This window comes from Mus musculus, chromosome 7, assembly GCF_000001635.26.
Source record: "Mus musculus strain C57BL/6J chromosome 7, GRCm38.p6 C57BL/6J".
Classification (NCBI taxonomy): Eukaryota; Metazoa; Chordata; class Mammalia; order Rodentia; family Muridae; genus Mus; species Mus musculus.
The window spans coordinates 6492696-6514013 of record NC_000073.6 but is presented as its reverse complement, the minus strand read 5'-3'; the positions used below and the strand labels follow the sequence as shown (position 1 = coordinate 6514013).

At 41.3% G+C, this 21318-nt stretch overlaps 1 protein-coding gene across 1 annotated transcript; it reads left to right on the top strand.

Moving 5' to 3' along the window:
• The first annotated feature begins 11789 nt into the window (after positions 1-11789).
• Positions 11790-12728, top strand: Olfr1348 (olfactory receptor 1348). The gene has a single exon (NM_146913.1). The coding sequence runs from the start codon at positions 11790-11792 to the stop codon at positions 12726-12728; it is 939 nt and encodes a 312-aa protein (NP_667124.1).
• The last annotated feature ends 8590 nt before the right edge of the window (positions 12729-21318 follow it).

Below are 21318 nucleotides of genomic sequence, written 5' to 3'. Positions count from 1 at the left end.
ATGGCTTTTCATTACAGTAGCTGAAATGTAAGAGGGTAGACCCAATTGCATGAGGAATGAGGAATTGCAAGACAATCCAAACCCTATGGGGAGATTTAAAATCAAGAGGCAGCCGATAACTCTCAGCCTTTATATGAAGGAGGCTAAAGTTTCATCTAAGTTTATAACCTTCATAGAGGAATTGAGGAACTGGAGACATTAACAAAGCAACCTTCAGAAAGCCAGATCTCGATATTTCTTTTTCAGATTTTTTCTTTATTTTCTATTGTCTTAATTTGCATTTTATTACATGCATGTTCCCTTACATAAATATATACACATACATAAACAAAAATAAAAATAAGTCATTTTAACAAAAAAGCATGAGGGTGTTTGTTTGTTTGTTTGTTTGTTTTGTTTTGTTTTGTTTTTGGTTGTTTGGCTTTTTTGTTTTGTTTTGTTTTTTGTTTTTTCAAGACAGGGTTTCTCTGTGTAGCCCTGGATGTCCTGGAACTACTCTGTAGCCCAGGCTGTCCTCAAACTCAGAAATCCACCTGTCTCTGCCTCCCAAGTGCTGGGATTAAAGGCGTACGCCACCATTGTCCGGCTGGAGGGGTTTTATCATTTTTTTTTTTGATAAGAGAGTCAACAAAAGAAAATCAAAACTAGAAGTCCTATTGACTGATGAATTCCTGGATCTAATCTTACCTGAAGTTTGATCTACTCCCCTTTGTGAACAAATAAATTCATTTCTACTAAAGCTTGTCTGGGTTGAGTTTCCTATCTCTTGGAATGACTCCTGAATTTAGCACTAACAACTAGCCTAGGACTTGAGAGGGAATGATGGTGATGGTGGTGATGATGATGATGGTGGTGGAGGTGGTGGTGGTGATACTCATGACAATGGTGACTGTAGTAATTTTGGCAACATTGCTGTTACTACATAGCAAATTGAAGGGTTTTGTTTGGGAAATTGCATAACCTTCTGGGCTAAACATCTCTGGGCTGAGTTAAAATAAAGATGTCCATGCACATGGCACTAGTATCAAAGCACCATTACAATAACCCAGTGTGTATTGACTTTGAATCACCACCATCATCATCTAGGATGCACATTTTATACTCCCTGCCTTTATGTCACTACAGTAACCCTGGGTGTTAGACATCATAGAGGCCGTTGAGCTCCTGTCCATTCCTTCCTGTTTACAGAGCACAAAATTAGCCCTGAAGAAGTAGAGGTGGTTCACGCTGTTTGGAAGATTGTGGTCCACCATGGGCACTTAAGATACTTACTTTTCTGTTGCTGTGATAAAGCACCATGATCAACACAGCTTATTGAAGAAACAGTATTTATGCTAATGGTTTCAGAGGGTTGAGTCCATATTACCACAGTGGAGCCAAAAGCTAGCCACTTAACACCTAGAACCGCAAGCTGAAAGCAGAGTGAGTGTGACCTGGGAATGTCACCTCAAAGCCCAACCCCAGTGTCACACCCCCTTCAGCAAGGCCATGTCTCCTAAACTTTCCCAAACAGGATCATCAGCTGGGGACAGAATATGCAAATGCCAAAGAGTATGAGACATTTATCATTCAAACCATCACAGCACTATAATACTTAAACAATTGTTTAATATTATGCCCTTCTGTACAAAACAGAATAGCTACCACATGAGAAGAGCCCTGAGGGTGGGCACTACATGAAGCCAATATTTCTCTCATCAAGTACTAACTAGACCCAACCTTGCATAGCTTCCGAGATCAGACAAGATAGGGCATATTCAGGGTGGTATGGCCATAGACTCAATATTTCAAACATGATGGAGATCTAGTTTATTTGAGAATCTATTCAGCATTAGTGTTCATGACAACATGTTAAATGTCTTGGCTAATTTAGTTTTCAAAAGTTTATGCTTAATAACCACATACATGTAATGATAAAAATGATCCCATTGGAAGATAATTTAACTTACACTGAGCTGAGTGACATTTACATACACCGTTTTTGTCTTCTCAGTGATCCTGAGAGAAAGGAAAGGTCACAGACATTTACTTTGGTGGTTAAAATCAGCTTAATCAGTCAAAGTGTACAGCTTCTATAAAAAAAAAAAGTACAGCTGACTTTTAAAGCTATCGAGATCAATAGCTTTCATATTCTGTAATATTCTGTAATCCTCAGTAATATTCTTATGTCCTCAGAAAATGACCACCTATGAGCCCACTGTGTGGCTTGCCACTGTGTGACAAAGTTGGGCCTGGTTAGTACTTGGATGAGAGGAATATTGGCTTCATGTAGTGCCCACTCTCAGGGATCCTCTCGTGTGGTAGCTATGTTTTGTACAGAGGGGCATAAGAAGTCAGAACTGTTTGGGTAGAGACATAAAGAGGTAATAAATATTTTTTAAATATTGTGATCTTCAGTTTAACTTTTAAAGGGTAGACCATATTCCATCAGAAGAAAAAAAATAACCTGTTGTATCATGAATATATTCTTCAGGAGTCTGTGGGGAATTGGGCTATGCACAGACAGGCTGGTCTCCAGTCAAGCTGAGGTCTGAACCCCAGAATGGTCATAATTCACCTACATGACATGGTAGGCATTCCCTCATGCTCCTGGAACTCTGGCTCCTGCCTAAATTACCGCTCCCGCCCCCCAGCCCCCACAAGAGAAGCATGGCTAGAAGTCATGTAGGCAATGACCCAAGCTTCTGACCTTCAGGCTAGACTCCTCCCCAGTTACCTAGCAACAGTAAAGACCATAAAAAGAGGTTGTCAGGCCCCTCCTGCCCTCTCTCATACTGGTCTCTCTCTTACCTCTCACTTCTCTCACTCCTCTCTCCTCTCTGTCTTCTCCTCTCCTCTCTCCTCCCTCCTCCCTCCTCCCTCCTCCCTCCTCCCTCCTCCCTCCTCCCTCCTCTCTCCTCTCTCCTCTCTCCTCTTCTCTCCTCTCCTCTCCTCTCCTCTCTCCCTATTACTCTCTTTCTCTCTAGCCTCTCTCTCTCTCTCTCTCTCTCTCTCTCTCTCTCTCTCTCTCTCTCTCTCTCTCTCTCTCGTTCTCCCTTCTCTCTTTCTCCCTGCCTTTCTATAATAAAGCTCTAAAACCATAGAATGTCTCTGCTCATCAAGGCTCACTGTGCTTGGAGGATGGGATAGGCTTTCTCCTAATGAACTGTTTCTAATCTCCTGATGGAAGATCTTCTTGTGCACCAGTCAAGATCCAATGTGCTCACTCTCGATGGTGTTGGGAACCTCTCTTCCCTCATCCCTCTCTCCTATAACCCCTGGGCTTTAGGAAAGTAGCTCTGGGACTCCCAGGTAGGGCTGCCCCTTGGCTTGCCCCCACCCCCCAAGAGTGGGTCAAAGGCTTGTATACCCACCCGGAGCTGAGTGGAAAGTGTATGGCAGCCCTCCCACGCACGCCTAACCAGAGAATAGGTAAAACTCTGGCAGGGTGTGGGTCTTTCCTCCCTCTCTTCCCCTGGGCCCCCTTTTAAATTTCTGACAGGAGTCCATACACTTTTTCTCACTAGTGCACATATGATTAAGGATAAAGTATGCAGAGGGCTTTGCACAAGCATTCTAGGTTACACATAAAGACAAAAAGTGACCTGACTTCAAGATTAGTGAATTGTATGGAAGAAACATGGTAGGATGTAAAAGATGAAGGATGAGGAAGAGGGCTGTGAAATGTTGTCTTTGGACATGAGAACTCAGTGAAGCTGCAGTTACCTGCAAAAGTTCAAGCTAGCATAATTAGTTCACATTTCAGCAGGCAGCACAAATTAGACTCCATGCATTTTAAAAGAATAGAGAGGAAACAAGGGTGGAAAGAGAACATGTCTGGAGGAAGTGGAAGGGAGAAGTTGAGGTGAATGTATATAATACATATGCATTGTATACATGTACAGAATTGTCAAAGAATAAACAAAAGATATTCTAAAATAAAATAAAAGTAATGGAAAACAGGAGGAATAAATAGTGCATTATGAAAAGTTCTATAAATATACTTGTGGAATTTTTTCCTTGGTTGCCATGAACTGTGTGGTTTTTGCCTTCAGGAGAACGTAGTTAAATATAAATAATTTTCAGACTCTCAGTATATGAAAATGTTGGGTGGAGGACAGGAGGAGTTGGAGGGGTAAATTGGTATGAACATGATCAAAATACATAGAATTTCACAGAATACATAAAAACATATTTTTAAAAGAAAAATTTGCCAGTCAGTGGTGGTTTACCCCTTTAATCCCAGCACTCAGGAGATAGAAGTGGGCAGACCTCTGTGAGTTCAAGACCAACCTGGTCTATAGAATGAGTTCCAGGATAGTAAAAACTACACAGAGAAATCCTGTCTTTAAAAAAATCAAGAAAGGGGGCTGAAGAGATGGCTCAGTGGTTAAGAGCATTGACTGCTCTTCCAGAAATCCTGAGTTCAATTCCCAGCAACCACATGGTGGCTCACAACCACCTGTAATGGGATCAGATGCCCTCTTCTGCTGTGTCTGAAGAAAGTGACAGTGTAGTTATATACATAAAGTAAACAAATCTTAAAAATAAACAAAACTTGCCCCATCTTCCTCAAAAGAAAGAGAGAAAGAGAAATTTATTTTCACTTAGAATTTGATGATATTGCTAGGATATTGATGTCTTAAAGGTATTTTTAATGTATGTGAATGTTTTCTTGCCTGTATGCCTTTGCACCATATATGTGCAGTGCCTGTAGAGGTGAGAAGATAGCATTAGATTCACCAGAACTGAAGTTACAGATGGTTGTGAGCCACCACGTGAGTACTAGGAACTGGACTCAGGCTCTCTGAAATTTTAACCTCTGAGCCATCTCTCCAGACCCTACTGGTCTTTCTGGGACTATCTCATTTGATACAATGCCTTCAAGGTACATCCATGTTGTAACGTAAGAATTCTTTCCTTCTTTAAGGAGAAACAATATTACATTTGTGTTGCTCTCAAAGGAAATCTAGTTTCTTCTACCTCTGGCTACTGTAAACACTGATGCTGTGGCTGTATGTAACAGACATGCTTTCAGTAAGCAGCATTTTAAGCCTCTTGTCAACTAGTTTTTTCTCTCATATGGTCATCAGACCAATCAGTATCAAGAGCAGGGCCTGAAATTTAGGAAAACACCATTAATGTACATTGATGTGAACTGAGGGTGACAAAGAAACTCTCTTTCCTCTGTCCATCCTCTTCAGTTTCTACAGAGCATAAGTGAGAGGCTTTCCTCTCAACTCTTTCCCAATCCACAGAGACCATAGAGATCTCTAGGGTTCAAAGCTCTGGCTTAAGTTCACATGGCTGTGCCTTCTCATAGTGCGGGAAGTTCATTCAGCAACTTCAAGAGCTCAAAACAGAGTAGAGGCAAAAGCCCTCAAAGAGGCAAAGTCTGTCTGTCTGTCTGTCTGTCTGTCTGTCTCTCTCTCTCTCTCTCTCTCTCTCTCTCTGTGTGTGTGTGTGTGTGTGTGTGTGTGTGTGTGTGTGTGTGTACATTTCAAGGCAGATCTAACAGTTTCATCCTTTGGCATCTCTGTCTCTAGGCAAAAGCTGAATTTACATAAGTATCAGAGCCTCCTCCGCGGTCAGAATCAACCAGAAAGGATCAATACCTGTCTACCATCAACTATCAGGTATGAAGACCCAGTGTTATTCTTTGTGGGTGAAATTAAAGAACAGCAGAAACAAATCTTTTTCTTTCTGACTGTAACTAAGATATCAGGTCCAAATTACAGGTTCTAAGCACTTTAGAGATACCAAACAGCTTAATCCTCAGAAATAGTAGTTTCATCTCAATATATAGATAGATATTGACACATGCACATATGAGCGATAAATGATGGATGTATTGATATATATTTAATAAATAGATGATAGAAGTATAGAGAATAGATATGAGATACATAGGTACTAGAAGATGAGTGTGTGGATACCTAATGAAATAGAGAGTTGATAGATAGATGATAGAAAAATAGGTAGGTAGATAGACAAATAGATTAGCTAAATTATGGGATACATAGATGATATATAAAGTATAGGATAGGTGGATAAAAGGTAGATGTTTGGTATATAAGATTGCTAGATGATAGATGATGAAGATACATAAATACATACATACATACATACATAGGTACATAGAAACATAAATAGAAAGATAGGATGGATCAGTGGATGTATGGAAAGACAGACAGATGGTTAAGTAGATCTGACATAGATGGATTGAGTGGATTTTGCACACTAGAATTATCCGTGGAGAAATATCATGTTTGTGCATGTTGGTCTCACTTCACAACCTCTGACTCTTCCACGAGTGGTCTACCATCTCAAAGAATCCACTCATGTTATATAACATGGATGACCCCCCCCAAGAACATGCACAAAGTACTAAATAGAATAAGAAGCTTCCCAGAAACACATTGTTTCAAATTCTTCAAACACCTTTAGCTAAAATTCAGGTTCTTTCATGCCTCCATACACCTGGCCCCTCAGTGTTCGTAGAATTAAAGACCAACATATATCAGTTGAGATTCTACCTTCTCTTGAGATCTGTCCTCAGTTTTATCTATAATAATTAGAAGGATGAAAGCAACATCTGTTCATACCAGGGTCAGAATTAGGTCCTGATTCTTAATACTCTGTGTATAACCTTAAGATAAAACATATCTCCATGTCTCCAATTCTAATTTCTGAAAACTTTCTGATTCACCAGACAACTAGAAAAAAACGTGGTGGCTTTAAATCTTGCCTTAACAGTATTCTTCATGGCCCTAGATCCTGGAACTCTAGAGGATCTATCATAAAACCCCTTTCATCTCTAAATAGACTGAATCATGCAAAGAATGTTCTTACTTGTTGATGTTTGCCACTTATGTGTGACTTTTGGACCCAGAAGCTATTGACTTAGCTCAGCAGCTAGTAATGCATTTCTAATGATATATCATTGCATTTGAAGCAAACAGTTATGGATGGTAGAACAGAAAGGGATTCATGAAGAAGCAATGTGGGTAGACAAAGAGATCAGTGGAAGGCCAGGAATGGAGAAAGAGCTTAAGGAGGGCAAAAGGCTTCTCAGAGAAAAGCCAAGGGTTCCACCAGGTTGGTGGAAGCTCCACCTTCAGAAGCACGTCTTGTTGATGACAAATCAGCAAGTCTTCTGTTCAATCTTGTAATAAACACTCCAGACCCAAGCTCAAGAAGCTCGAAGACAGCTCCATGGCCTAGAGTTAAAGCTTAGCACTGAGGCATCCTTGATGGGAACCAATAATAGGCATCATTTTCCGGGACTCACGTTGATCTGCACTTCATATCTGTCATTCATATAGCTGGACTTTGATTTTTCCTCCAATAAATTCATTAGAATAAGTGATGATATCCCTATTGCTTAGAAAAATGTGCATGGGACATAGCTACATTTGGTTAGGTGTCTGTTGACCAAAATCACAGGTCCTATATAATATCTCTGAAATTGAGACCTGACACTATGATGAATCTCAGCTTCATGGTGTCTATAACAAAAATCTGTTCATATCAAAAGATAAAATATTTGGGAAAACACTACAAACTAAACAAAAAAAGAGAGAGATCAAACATAAGGCAGAGATTTGACATTCACTTATTGAGAGTTCTCTGTACACCCTTGCACTTGGCAAGTTAATAATATCAGAACCTCAGCTTCCAATAAGAAATCACATTGTCTTTCTTTTGCATGATGCTGAGGATTGAACTTAGAAACTTATGCATGCCAGGGAAGCATGCCACCACTGGGCCATAATGCCACACCAGCAACTGTCCTTCTACAGAGACTTTAAAGAACTAACATATCTGTGTCATATCTAGCCTTACTCTTTCCCTCCAGCTCATCCTGTCTCCCCATAACACATCTGTCCCTACCAGCATCCCATCTTTATTTTGTAGCCTACTACATGCAATTAGTGCTGCCCACATGTTCTCTGTGGGATCATCAATTGGGACATGGGCAACCTAACAATGAGCACTCCAACACCTGTGCAAAAAAAAAAAAATGAGTCTTGCTCCCTCTGCATCATCAATTACCTTTAGCTCCTCTGCTAGGGGTGAAATATTAACTCTCTTGGTCTTGTACAATGCAGTTGTTGTACTAGCCACTGTGCTGGGCTGAGGGGCTGAGGAGGCAAGTTGGGCTTGCTCTGTGATCTCTGTGATGAGCTGGGAAAGTGGAACAATTTCTAGTAAGGAACTGGGACTCTGGGACTCATATAAAAATCCATCTTGATTCTACTAAGAAAGGATCAGCTCTGCGAAGACACAGGATTTGTCTGAGGCTAAACCATTGGTAAAAATGGTGAGGTAATGAGTATGTCTGATGTTTACCAAGACACATATGTCCTTGTGTGAGGATGTTGACAGAAGCCATAGTTACCATAGTTCTAAGAACCTGGTTGAGTAAGTGTTTAACTGAGTGCAAAAGATAAGGAAATACTGACTTGAGTATTTGGGTAGTATAATTGTTTATCCTAACAAGGCATAAAATGAAACAAATATATACATAAGAGAAATAAAGGGAAGGAGGAGAGGGAAAAGAAAACAAAGATGAAGATCCCAGACTGACAAATCTATACACAGGGGTGGGAAGGGGTGGGAAGGGAAGGGAGGGGAGGGGAGGGGAGGGGAGGGGAGGGGAGGGGAGGGGAGGGGAGAGGAGAGGAGAGGAGAGGAGAGGAGAGGAGAGGAGAGGAGAGGAGAGGAGAGGAGAGGAGAGGAGAGGGAAGGAAATGGAGAGGAGAGGAGAGGAGAGGGAAGGAAATGGAGAGGAGAGGAGAGAGGGGAAGAGAGGGTGAAATAGTTTATCTTCACAGGCAGAAAAATTGGACCAAGAATTGTCAATTGTCTACCATGTAGGACACTGAGGACAAAATCTGGAGGCTAGATTTTTTAGAGCATTGACTTCAGTTGGCCTAGGAGAGAATGGCAAGTTAAATTTGTTCTATCTCTCCCGTGGTGGGGCCACATGATGGTGTGCAAAGCAGGGATCATTCAGGGAGGACCATGGATGTTTTGTCCATGAGAAATGCTTGAATTGGGCTGATGACACAGTTTTAAAAGTAAAGGAACTTACCTCCAAATAGGACAGCCTGTTAGATTCCCAGGATCCACATGGTAGGAGATAACTGAGTCTTACAAGCTATCCTCTGGCCTCCACTCATGAGCCATGGTGCATGAACACACACAAATGCAACTTTAAGCAGATGAAATATTTGAGAGAATTTTTGAGTGTTTCCTTGAAGAAGACAACAGGTGGGCAGCTAAAACTCTTAAGTGGAAGGAATTTGGTAGAAGATGAAGCAGGTTTTCTGTAAGGCAGTTCCCTACACCCTCAGACTATTCCCATTGCACTTTTCCTTTGTCGAAATGCTCTTCCCAAATTTTTCCCATGGTAAGTGAGAAACCTCTCACCTAGACTCTTCATCATTTATGAATGAGTGGCCATTAATATCAAGATAATGCTGTTCAGGAGCTCTGTAATAGCATGCTAAACTCTTCTGAAATTATTGTCTTTGTATCTGTTCATTGGCTTGTAAGAAATCAGCTCCTAAAAGATGAGAAAGATGTTGCCTTGAATTGTTCAGTAAATCTATTTGCTTATAGTAACAAGATATAAAATAAAATGCCTATGTTTAAGAGAAATAAAGGAGAGATAGGGAAAAAGTGAGAGATGAAGAGGGTAGGGACACAGGAGAAGTGCCTAACTCATCACATGGACTTAATTCCACTGAGTGGAACCTATACATGATACTCTAAAGCAAAAAGGACTCTCAAATTATGTAATCTTCTATCTTTTTAGTCTTGCATGTTGGAGTATATTCTGGCCCTGGATTCAAAGGGCTAATCTCATGCAGTGGAATTAACACAGGAATGGAGTTGGGATGGGCTCCAGCCCTTACTAGCTGTGTCATAGTAGGCTGTGCTGTCCCTACACTCGCCCTGTGGGACAGAGACTGTAACTGTCATTTAAGAATACTTAAGCTAAGGGAGCCAAAAATGATGGTTCAGCAGTTAAGAGCACTGATTATTCTTCTAGGGGACACAGGTCCAGGTCTCAGTACCCACATGGCAGCTCACAACCATCTGTAACTTCAGTTCAGTGGATTTCATACCCCCTATGGCCTCCATGGGCACTGCATGCATTGGCATGCATGCAGGTAAATATTTACCCAAATAACATAAAAATAAATCTTAAAAAAATTACAGAATAACTAAGTCATACCAGAACTCAATAGCACTGAATAAAACAGCGAAGTCTTCATGACACATTTCTGACATAACATGAAAGCTCAATGGGTCTTGGAGATTTCAGGGATCAGAATATACACCCCAGATTGCACCCGTAATTCCCTCTGTATCTCCCAACTTTCCCCTAAACAGTATGTGAATGATAATGAAGTATACTTATGATCATCCACTTTGGGTGCAATCAATAGAATCTCCAACCTTCAACCCAACACAAAATTCTACAAATTATAAATAAATATTGTATATGTAGCCAAACAGATTGGGTCCAAACAATGGAATCTCTATACTTCTGCTAAATGAGGTACCTTTTTTGGATCCCAGCAATACTATTCAGAATAAAACTTTTTGTCTATGGGCATAATTATTTGACAGCTAAACATAATGCAACTCTGTAAAATAAAATCACTTTAAAGAAAAAAGGACTCTCGTTTAGAGATTAGGACCATACAGGGTACTGTGGTTGTAGGAGAGCAGAGACAGCAGTCCTATTTTTCCTACATTTCAAGAATATTGCTAAACTGATGAGTAGGGTACTCACTGATAAGTGGATATTAGCCCAAAACCTAGGATACCCAAGATATAAGATACAATTTCCTAAACACATGAAACTCAAGAAAAATGAAGACTGAAGTGTGGACACTATGCCCCTCCTTAGAAGTGGGAACAAAACACCCTTGGAAGGAGTTACAGAGACAAAGTTTGGAGCTGAGATGAAAGGATGGACCATGTAGAGACTGCCATATCCAGGGATCCACCCCATAATCAGCATCCAAACGCTGACACCATTGCATACACTAGCAAGATTTTATCGAAAGGACCTAGATGTAGCTGTCTCTTGTGAGACTATGCCGGGGCCTAGCAAACACAGAAGTGGATGCTCACAGTCAGCTAATGGGTGGATCACAGGGCTCCCAATGGAGGAGCTAGAGAAAGTACCTAAGGAGCTAAAGGGATCTGCAACCCTATAGGTGGAACAACATTATGAACTAACCAGTACCCCGGAGCTCTTGACTCTAGCTGCATATGTATCAAAAGATGGCCTAGTCAGCCATCACTGGAAAGAGAGGCCCATTGGACACGCAAACTTTATATGCCCCAGTACAGGGTAACGCCAGGGCCAAAAAGGGGGAGTGGGTGGGTAGGGGAGTGGGGGTGGGTGGGTATGGGGGACTTTTGGTATAGCATTGGAAATGTAAATGAGCTAAATACCTAATAAAAAAATTTAAAAAAAAAAGAAAAATTGAAATGAAGATAATTATAATCTCTTACACAGCAAATATCAATCTTTTTCTTCACTTAATTTGACGGGGAGCAAATTTTATCTTCTGATCATTCAGATGTCCACAACCCTCCTATATACTGGAATCACCATCTGCAGCATTCATCTCAAGAATATGGAGAATATTCTTCCAGGTCAACTTCCAGATGTTGAGATGATTAACTTGCTCAAGGTGTAAAGCACCATCAACATTTTTCTAATTGTTTTACTATGATGCTACTAAAGAACAGATGATAACAATTGGCTTGTCTCTCTACAGATGGCTAGATCCTTGGAGCTGGCCAACATGACCAGGGTTCAGAAGTTCCTCTTGCTGGGATTGTCCACTAGGCTGGACATAAGGGATGCCCTATTTGCTGTCTTCCTGACTCTTTACCTGCTGACACTTGTGGAGAACACACTCATCATCTACCTCATCTTCAGTCACAAAGAGCTCCACAAGCCCATGTACTTCTTCCTGGGCAACCTCAGCTGCCTGGAGATGTGCTATGTGTCAGTCACCATGCCCACCTTACTTGTGGGTCTATGGACGGGGCCCTACCACATTCCCTTCACACTCTGCATGACACAACTCTTCTTCTTTATAGTCCTCATCTGCACAGAGTGCACCCTCTTGGCTTCCATGGCTTATGATCGCTATGTGGCCATCTGCCGCCCACTACACTACCCACTGCTCATGAGGCCCCAAGTATGTTTGGGCTTAGCCTTGTCTTCATGGCTAGGTGGGCTGATTGTCTCAGTGGCCAAAACAACATGCATTGCCAGTCTGTCTTACTGTGGCCCCAATGTCCTCAACCAATTTTTCTGTGATGTCTCCCCTCTGCTCAATTTGTCCTGTACCCATGTGGCCCTCACAGAGCTGGTAGACTTCATCTCAGCCATTGTCATCTTCTGTGGAACACTCTTGGTGTCCCTAGCCTCCTATTCAGCTATTGGGATGGCTGTACTCCGCATGCCATCAGCTGCTGCCCGGCGCAAGGCCTTCTCCACCTGTGCCTCCCATCTGGTAGTGGTGGGCATCTTTTACTCAGCAGCTCTCTTCATCTATTGCCGCCCCAGCCGCATCAAGTCCATGGACCTCAACAAGGTGCTGTCTGTCATCTACACAGTGGTCACACCTCTCTGCAACCCTATCATCTACTGTCTGAGAAATAAGGAGGTCCACACTGTGCTGAAAAAGACTCTCCATTGGCCTTGATCACCATCTTCCAAACCTGGACCCCCCTCTGACCATGCACCAAACATTCCTTAAGGTCTAGCGGTGTAGTTTGGTGGAATACCTCTATCATAAAATGGACAGGCCCTGTCTTTGATCCCATACACCATTTTTAAAGAAAAGTATTTCTTGGCTCCAAAACTCCATAAGCCTTAAACTCTAACAAAAAAAAAAAAAAGAATAAAATGTTTTCCATTTAATATGTGATAGTACCACACCAAGCAATAATTAAATCTGAAATACCCAAGGAGAAGTTTGCAAAGTCCAATAGAAAACAAGACAAAGATTGTCTAAGTGGCCAGTGACATCCTTCTTAAGTCATGATCCAAAGTTTGTGGCTTGAGCATCCCATCATTTTTATTCCTAGATGACTGACACATTTTTGCTGAATTAAAAAATGTAGGTATCTAGGTAGATAGAATTTTTCTTGATTTAATATTTGCAGTGTAGATATAACCTAAATATTTAATGATGGATGGATTAAACAAGTTAATTGAGAGATAAGTAATGTGCTCTTAAATAAAGAGAAACAGATTTTATGTGTTATGATGGGAATCAATATTAAATTTAAATAATCAAGTAAGGTGCTGGAGAGATGATGGCTCAGTGGTTAGGAGTGCTTGCTGCTTTTTCAGAGAACCTGAGTTTAGTTCCCAGCACCCAGTCACAACAGCTGGTAACTATTGCTAAAGAGGAATCTGATGCCCTCTTCTGGCCTCCACAGGTACCTGCACTCATGTGCACAAACACATAGAAATACATGATTAAGTAATAATAAAGCCTTAAAACTGTATTAATATATATTAATTGTCCACAAATGACTTCATTGTGGCATTTTATTGATGTGTATAATGTACCTAGTCATGTTCACCTCTCATGACCTTCATATCTTCCTCCTAACCCATGCTGGTCTCTTTCCTCTTTCCAATAGTCTCCTTCCAATTTCATGTCTTTTATATCTGTTGGCCTGTATTTATTGTGCACATGGTTACTTTTGTGGCAGGGATATGTAAGGTCTGTTGTCTTGTCAGAACTGTTATGTTCTTTCTTGTGTCTTCAGCACCAACTGAGATTCTTTAACCACATTATATAATCATGGTTCCATGTTGGCATGCTCTTCTATACCAAGTTTCAGTAGAAGATTGGACCAGGTTTTTGCACCTTTAAAAACTCTGCACTCCATTTATAGTCTTCCCATTGGATGAGCAATCAGCTACTGTGGGGCTGGAAAGATACCCTAGGAATTAAGGGCACATAGTGCTTGTGCAGAGGACCCAAGTTCAGTCACCAGTACGTATTTCAGATGGCTCACCACAGCCTGTAACTGCAACTCCAGTGCAGCTGGTGTCCTCTTCTGACCACTGCAGGCACTTGCACTCACATGCACATACTCCTACACAGATGACATTGATACACATAATTTTTGTTTAAAGAAATCAGTCAGTGCATGACTATAATTGATAATGTTCTGCTGCCTTTCTATATAAATTTCTAAAATGCATCAGTAAAATTCTTTCTTTCCTACCACTTTTCCAACTCCTCTGGGGCCTAGGGAGTCTCTGAGGTCTAGGGCTTCATTTTAAGTTCTCTGTGTCCTCCTATTAGTGCAGGAATCACCTTCAGCACTTCAGAGTCTCCAGATCCACAAAAAGGATCAGAGGTATGGTTGGAGGATCTGCTTGCTACAGGACCAGGAGCAGTTCCTCCTGAGATGTACTGACGTACTATTCTCCTGTTTCTCGCCATGGGTTCTGGGCTGAGTATCATAACCCCCTCCTGATCACAGCATTGAGGCAGGCTCTGTTCCTACTCCCTCCAACCACCAGGTGAGATGCTCCAGTATTGTTCTTTGAGGTGAAGACAAGGAGCCTCGGTGAACACCTCTAACACACGGGTATTGACTAGTTTTGCAGAAATAGACAAATTTAAGCATCAGATCAACTGATAGATAGTTGCAGTAATTATGTCTAGAAGTTAAATTAGTAATAATGCATACCCCATCTAAGTGGCTTCCTAAGTACAAGTTAGGGTAAGAGAGATGTCCTGTCTCGATTTCAAAAATGTTGTTAGCCATATGTTATACCACCCCAAAGAGGGCTGGCACGTAGTGGTTATTGTTGTATGGATTTGGTTCATTCTAGGGAAAGACAAGGCAAGATTCATTATATTAACTGATTCTTAGAGTCATAGCTCTTCAAATACTTAGAATTAAATACAGATGTTTGCCATTATACATACAGCCCCAGATGCACTGTATTTCAGTGTATATCTTTCTCTCATTTTAATTTTTTCTTTTGTTCTTTGATAATCTTATACAAATATAAAATGGATTCTCATTCATGTAATATCTCTGCCCCCTCTAGTGTCCCTCCTATCTTTATTAACTCTCTACTCCTTTCATTCTCTTTCAAACATTCATGTCTTCAAACCTGTTGGGCATCTCAGTAGGTACAAAACTGAAGACAGTTTTCTCCAGAATCCATTTGGCTGATGTTTCTACTTCTTGAATATCAGTGGAGTGGAGTAGAGCTATATTTTGCTAAAGATTTCTACTTTCTCATGAAGGAAAGTCTAAATTTCATTTAGAACATATAGATTCTATGAAACTTGAAGCCCAGATGTTGGGCTCCATATTACAGTCCCTCTTCAACAACGGGGAAAAAATAATTCAGGATACAAATCAATACCGTTTTAAGTGTGAAAGATTGTGTGTGTGTGAGTGTGTGTGTGTGTGTGTGTGTGTGTGTGTGTGTGTGTGTGTGTGCCTGCCTGCCTGCCTGTCTGTCTGTCTATGGCTGTGCTTGGGTATATGTGCATGTACAGTGCTTGCAGTGGCCAGAAGAGGGTATCAGGTCATTTGGAGCTAGAGTCACAGGTGTTTAAGAGGGGCCCAACATGGGTGTTAGGAACTGAACTCAGGTCCTCTGCAAGAGCATTAAGTGCTCTTAATCTCTGAGGCACCTATTTAACCTCCAATGTTCTTATTTTAAAAAAAAAGTACAACAATCAAGGCAAAATGCTCACGGAAGTAAATGGAAAGCATTGTAGTCCCAACTCCTCTTGAACACTGGTTCTAAATCTTGCTAATGATGTGACCCTTTAATACAGTTCTTCATGTTGTGGGGACCCCCAACCATAAAATTGTCTTCATTGCTACTTCATAATAGTAATTGTGCTACTGTTATGAATCATGTAAATATCTGATATGCAAGATATCTGATATGTGACCCCCCCAAAAGAGTTGTGACCCACAAGTTGATAATCACAGCTCTAGAGAGTAGACTCAATTCTTATTCATCACTGTGCCGCTTTACTACACAGAGACACTGTTGGAAGAGAGCACAGGGCTCACACCTGTATTTCCAGCTGAACCATTTATGACATATTCTAGCTCTTGAATTGAGGGTGCTGTGGTAGGTCTCTGGAGGTAACTTACAGTAGTTCTAATAGTTATATAGGCAATGCAAGTACTCTTGGATCATCAAACAGATTATGTAGCCACAGAAAGAATTCATGCAAGTGGAGAGTGTGGAGTCATTGCTAGAATATCAGAAGGAGATTCTGACAAGAGTACAGTGTAAAAACTCTCAGTGGATGGGAAGGGCCAAAGGAGGAGATCATGTTACATGTTCTTGAGAATGGACAATTTTTCACATCAGGTACTTAACTTGGGAAGGTGTGTGTGTGTGTGTGTGTGTGTGTGTGTGTGTGTGTGTGTGTATACCAGATACATTTTGTGTAAGTCTAAATCCATGGTGGATGTCTTCTATTTCTCTGCACTTTGATTTTTGAGATATCTATCTGAACCTAATTGGTTAAACTGGCTGGGGGCTCCCAGTATCCATTCTTTATCTTCTACCCCCAGGTGCTAGGGCTACAGGTGCTTGCCACCACACCCAGTTTTTACACAGGTAGTGGAATCCAAACTCAGGTCCTTGTGCATGTATGGCAGGCACTTTACAGACTAAGATATATCTCCAGCATTAAGAGGAATGCTTTAAATATGGAAGACTATCTACTCAAGAAGCCAGAAACTCACTAGGTCAGGAAGCTTGCTGAAGATTACCACAAATGCCAAACTCAATTTCTTGAGAGGCTCACTTTTGTTAAAAATAAAGAATAGCTACTGCAGACCTAGCTGCTGCTCAGTTGAAGAAGAAGCCTTGATTGGAGCAAAAATAGGTCCATTCAACCTTAATAGAAACTGGCATGAACCTTGACAAAATATGAATGATAGATACCATCTATGTGATTATGCTTTGTAATTTAATCTCATCAAAAATGTCATGAGGAAAGGTGACTATGTACCCCTTGTACTGATTTGAAAACAGTTGAAAGATTGTGAGAAAATCCAAAATTGTATCATTTGGGATAGAATGTAGATAGAATTTAGATCACTTGGTTCAAAGAGAAAGAAAAATGATTGCATAATATCCAGGAAGTATTATTTGTAATAGGAGTTCTAGTGCCTGGAAACGGGGTCGCCAGATTCACATCAGAACCTCAGCTTGTTACTCTGCATAAAGTCATTGTTCAGCATTTCTGTCTCTAGGACTCAGTAGTTCATGACCTTTATGCTTGTCCCAGGACCTTAAGATCAAATGGTCCCCAGTGTTTCCAAATCTCGTTCCTTGAGAAGCGGGTTCCCTGTTACTAGACAAGGAGGGCAGTAGCAACCCCTGCATGCCCAGTTTCCTCACCATTCCTGCTCCTCAGACTCAAGAGCATCTTTTAAAACCTTTTTCTTGACTATTGTCAATACAGGAGCAATGGACTTGGATGAGCAGGTATTCACTGTAAAAGGATGTACAGTCTTTGTGAGTGAGCCAAGTAGTATGGCTGGGTCTCATGACATATCTGTTTTTCTGCTCTTGAGGAACCTCCATATTGACTTCCATAATAGCTGCACAGGTTTGCACATCCACCAATGGCGAAAAACTGTTTCCATTTCCTCACAGCCATGACAGCATCTGCTGTGTATATTTTTCTTAAAGCCTTAACCATTCTGACTGGGATAAGGTGAAACCTGAAAGTAGTCTAGTTTGCATTTCCCTGATCACTAAGTTGAAAGTTTTAAAAATATATATTTCTTGGCCATTGGTAGTTGCTCTTGTGAGAACTCTCTGTTCCTATCTAAAGTCCTTTTTTTAAAAAAAAAATAGTTCTTTGAGAATTTCATCCAATGTGTTTTGATCATATTCACCCCTCCTCCATCTTCTCCCAGATTCACTCCACTTCCCTACCCACCCAAATTTGTGTCACTTTTGGTCTCTTGTTGTTGTTGTTGTTTTACACTAATAAAATCTAATTTTCCTGTGCATTTTTCTCTGTGTGGTTTTCCATTGGAGCATGGTCAACTTACAAGGGCCTATACTCTTAATAAAAATGGATCCCCCCCCCCATCCCCTCAGCTCTCCCTTGCCAACAGCTCCTCCGCCAGGGGTAGGACTTCATGAAAAACTCTCCTCTTCTTATTGAGAACTTCCTGGCTCAGGCTTGCTCAGGTTTCATGCATGCTGTCACAGCTACTGTAAGTTCACATGTGTAGCTGCCCCACTGTTTCCAGAAGACAGCCTTTCCTTAGATCCATTCACTGCCACTCACCCCCCCTTTCCCAAAATACATTGTATAAATATATAAAATTATTGAATAATAAATACAAATAGGAGCTGGAAAGATGGATGTATGGGTAATGTCATTTGCCACTAAGACTGATGATCTAAGTTTAACTCCTAGGAGCTACATGGTGGAGAAGCAAGCTGTCCTCTGATCTCCACCCATACACATACTCAAAAGAGCAGAATGCAGTAATTTTAAATGGTAGTATGGGCTGCAGAGATGGCTCAGGGGTTAAGAGCATGCACTGCTCTTGCAGAGGACCCAACTTTGGGTCCCAGCATCCATCCATATTGGGAGGCTCACAATCACCTGTAGTGATAGGATCCAAGGGATCTAATGTCTCTGGCCCCATTGAGCACCTGTGCTCACCAGACCACATGACCTCCCATAAACATGCACAGATGCACATAGTTAAAAAGAAGAATAAGCCTTTAAAATTAAAAGAGTAACTTACAAAGCAATACTACAAAATTTCTTTCATCTCCAATATTCAAATGCAGAGTCTATCAATTTTAAGAAAATGTGATTTAAAAAAAAAAATCTCTGTTCAAAGTAGTTTATCCAAGTCAATGTTTAAAAATAAGACCTGGAAAAGCTGAAAGTAAAGAGAGAAAAGGACACCAGGGTGTGGGAGGGGAGGGTGCCTTTGGGTGCAGTGCGGTTCTGGCTGCAGCAGCAGGGCTCTTTGTTTTAAGGAAACTGCTCATTCCTCTGAAGCCAATTCCTTGCCAGCAAAGATAGGGTGAGCGCTGCCTCTCCATGAAGAGTTTATAGAAATGCAAAGAGGTGTACATGGGACAACAATCAGCTCTCATAAAAAGAACTTAGCATGCGTGTTCTTATTACTGCTTCACAGTGATTATCCTTTATCATTTCTTTTCTTTTCTTTTCTTTATTTATGCTTCTCTCATGCAATACAAACACAGCCTTTTCTCCCTCCCATGTCCTCCAGATCCTCTCCTCCTCCATTCCCCTTTAGAAAAGAGCAGGCCACCCAGTGATATCAACTGAACTCAGTATAACAAGATGCCATAAGACTAGGCATATCAAGGTTGGGCAAGGCAACCTAGTGAGAGGGATAGGCCCTGTGAGCAGGCAAAGAGTCAGTTAGAATATTGAGAAAAGTGACCGGATATAGGAATTAGAATTCATCTACAGGATTTTTTTTTTGTCTCAATGTGGGCGCATGTGCATACATTCAAATGCTCATTGGTGCAGGTGTGTATGCATGCATATGAGGGTGCCTGTAGACATGTGTGCATGTGCATACAGAGGTCAGAGGGCAATAGCAGATGTCATTTGTCAGGAGCTGTCTAGTTTTTGGAGACAGGATCTCACACTGGTCTATATCTTGACAAGTAGGCTAGATCAGCCAGTCACCAAACCCCAGAGATCTGCCTGTTACTTCTTCCCAGTGCTCTGGTTTCCGCCTTGAACCACCAAGCCTGGCTTGTTTTTAATCCACTGCTTAATGATTATTGCAACACTATTCATTAAAGCCAGAAAAGGGGAACAATTTTCATGTTCATAAATGAATGCGTGAATTTTTAATTATTTGTTTTTTAATATATTTTATTGGTTATTTTATTTATTTACATTTCAAATGTTATCCCCCTTCCTGGTGTTCCCTCCACAAACCCTCTGTCTCATCCCCCTCCCATCTAATTCTATGAGGGAGGTCCCCCCCCCCATCCCACCCTCTCCTCACTGCCCTAGCATTCCCCTATGCTCAGGCATCAAGCCTCCACAGGACCAAGGGCTTCCCCTCCCATTGATGCCAGATAAGGCAATCAATCCTCTGCTACACGAGTAGCTAGAGCCATGGATCCCTCCATGTGTACTCTTTGGTTGGTGGTTTAGTCCAAGGGAGCTCTGGGGGTTCTGGTTGTTTGATATTGTTCTTCCTATGGGGTTGCAAGCCCCTTCAGCTCCTTCAGTCCTTCCCCTAACTCCTCCTTGGGGTCCCTGTGCTCAGTCTAATGGTTTGCTGTGAGCATCCACATCTGTATTGGTCAGGCGATGGCAGGGCCTCTCAGGGGAAAGCCATATCAGGTTCTTGTCAGAAAGCACTTCTTGAGTTTCATATGGTCTGTGTGTTGTATCGTGGGTATTCTAAGCTTTTTTCCTAATATCCACTTATCAGTAAGTACATACCATGTGTGTTCTTTTGTGACTGGGCTAGATCATAATATAATTACATCATTTTCTTTTACCTTTAATCCTTCCAAACCCTCCTACACACTGCGCCACCCATGCCCCCAATGCTTTCTTGAATTCACAGCATCTTTTTTTTATTATTGGTGTGTGTGTGTGTGTGTGTGTGTGTGTGTGAAATAAGGGTGGTTTTATGCGGATTTTTGAGGTTGAAATCAATCCTTGAACATAACATCACTTCACTGAGTAATACATTTCCAAGTTAGCCTAAAATTAACCTAAACTTTGCCCCATGAGAGAGGGGGGATTTTTATCATTATGAAAATTGATCCAACAGACCCTAAGTACATAGAGGTCTTGGGCTCAAATCTGGAGGCTGAAGGTTTTTACATCTTCAGTCTTCAGTTGCTCCAGGAGAGAAGGGTCAGGGGGAACCATGAATACTATTTTTACATTGATGACACTATTTAATGTGCAAAGCAGAGAGCATACACTGTTAAAACACTGGAAGGCATCACCTGAATAAGAGAATGCTCTAGAAGCTCAATCAATGGGAAGTCTGAGAAAGGAGGAAATAGATTCCTGTGGGGGAATAAGGGAAGTTTTCAGGTCCCTGATGACCCTCCCCACTGTGTTGCCAGAATCGTGACTAAAGTATGCTCAGCTCACCTGTCTCCACAGCCAGCTGGTTCTCTTGGCTTGTGCGTTACCTCCTTGGTCACTAGCACCATTGGCCTTTATCTTGTTCTCCCAGAACCATCATAGTTTACTTCTTATGAGATTGCTTGTGTTTTTTATT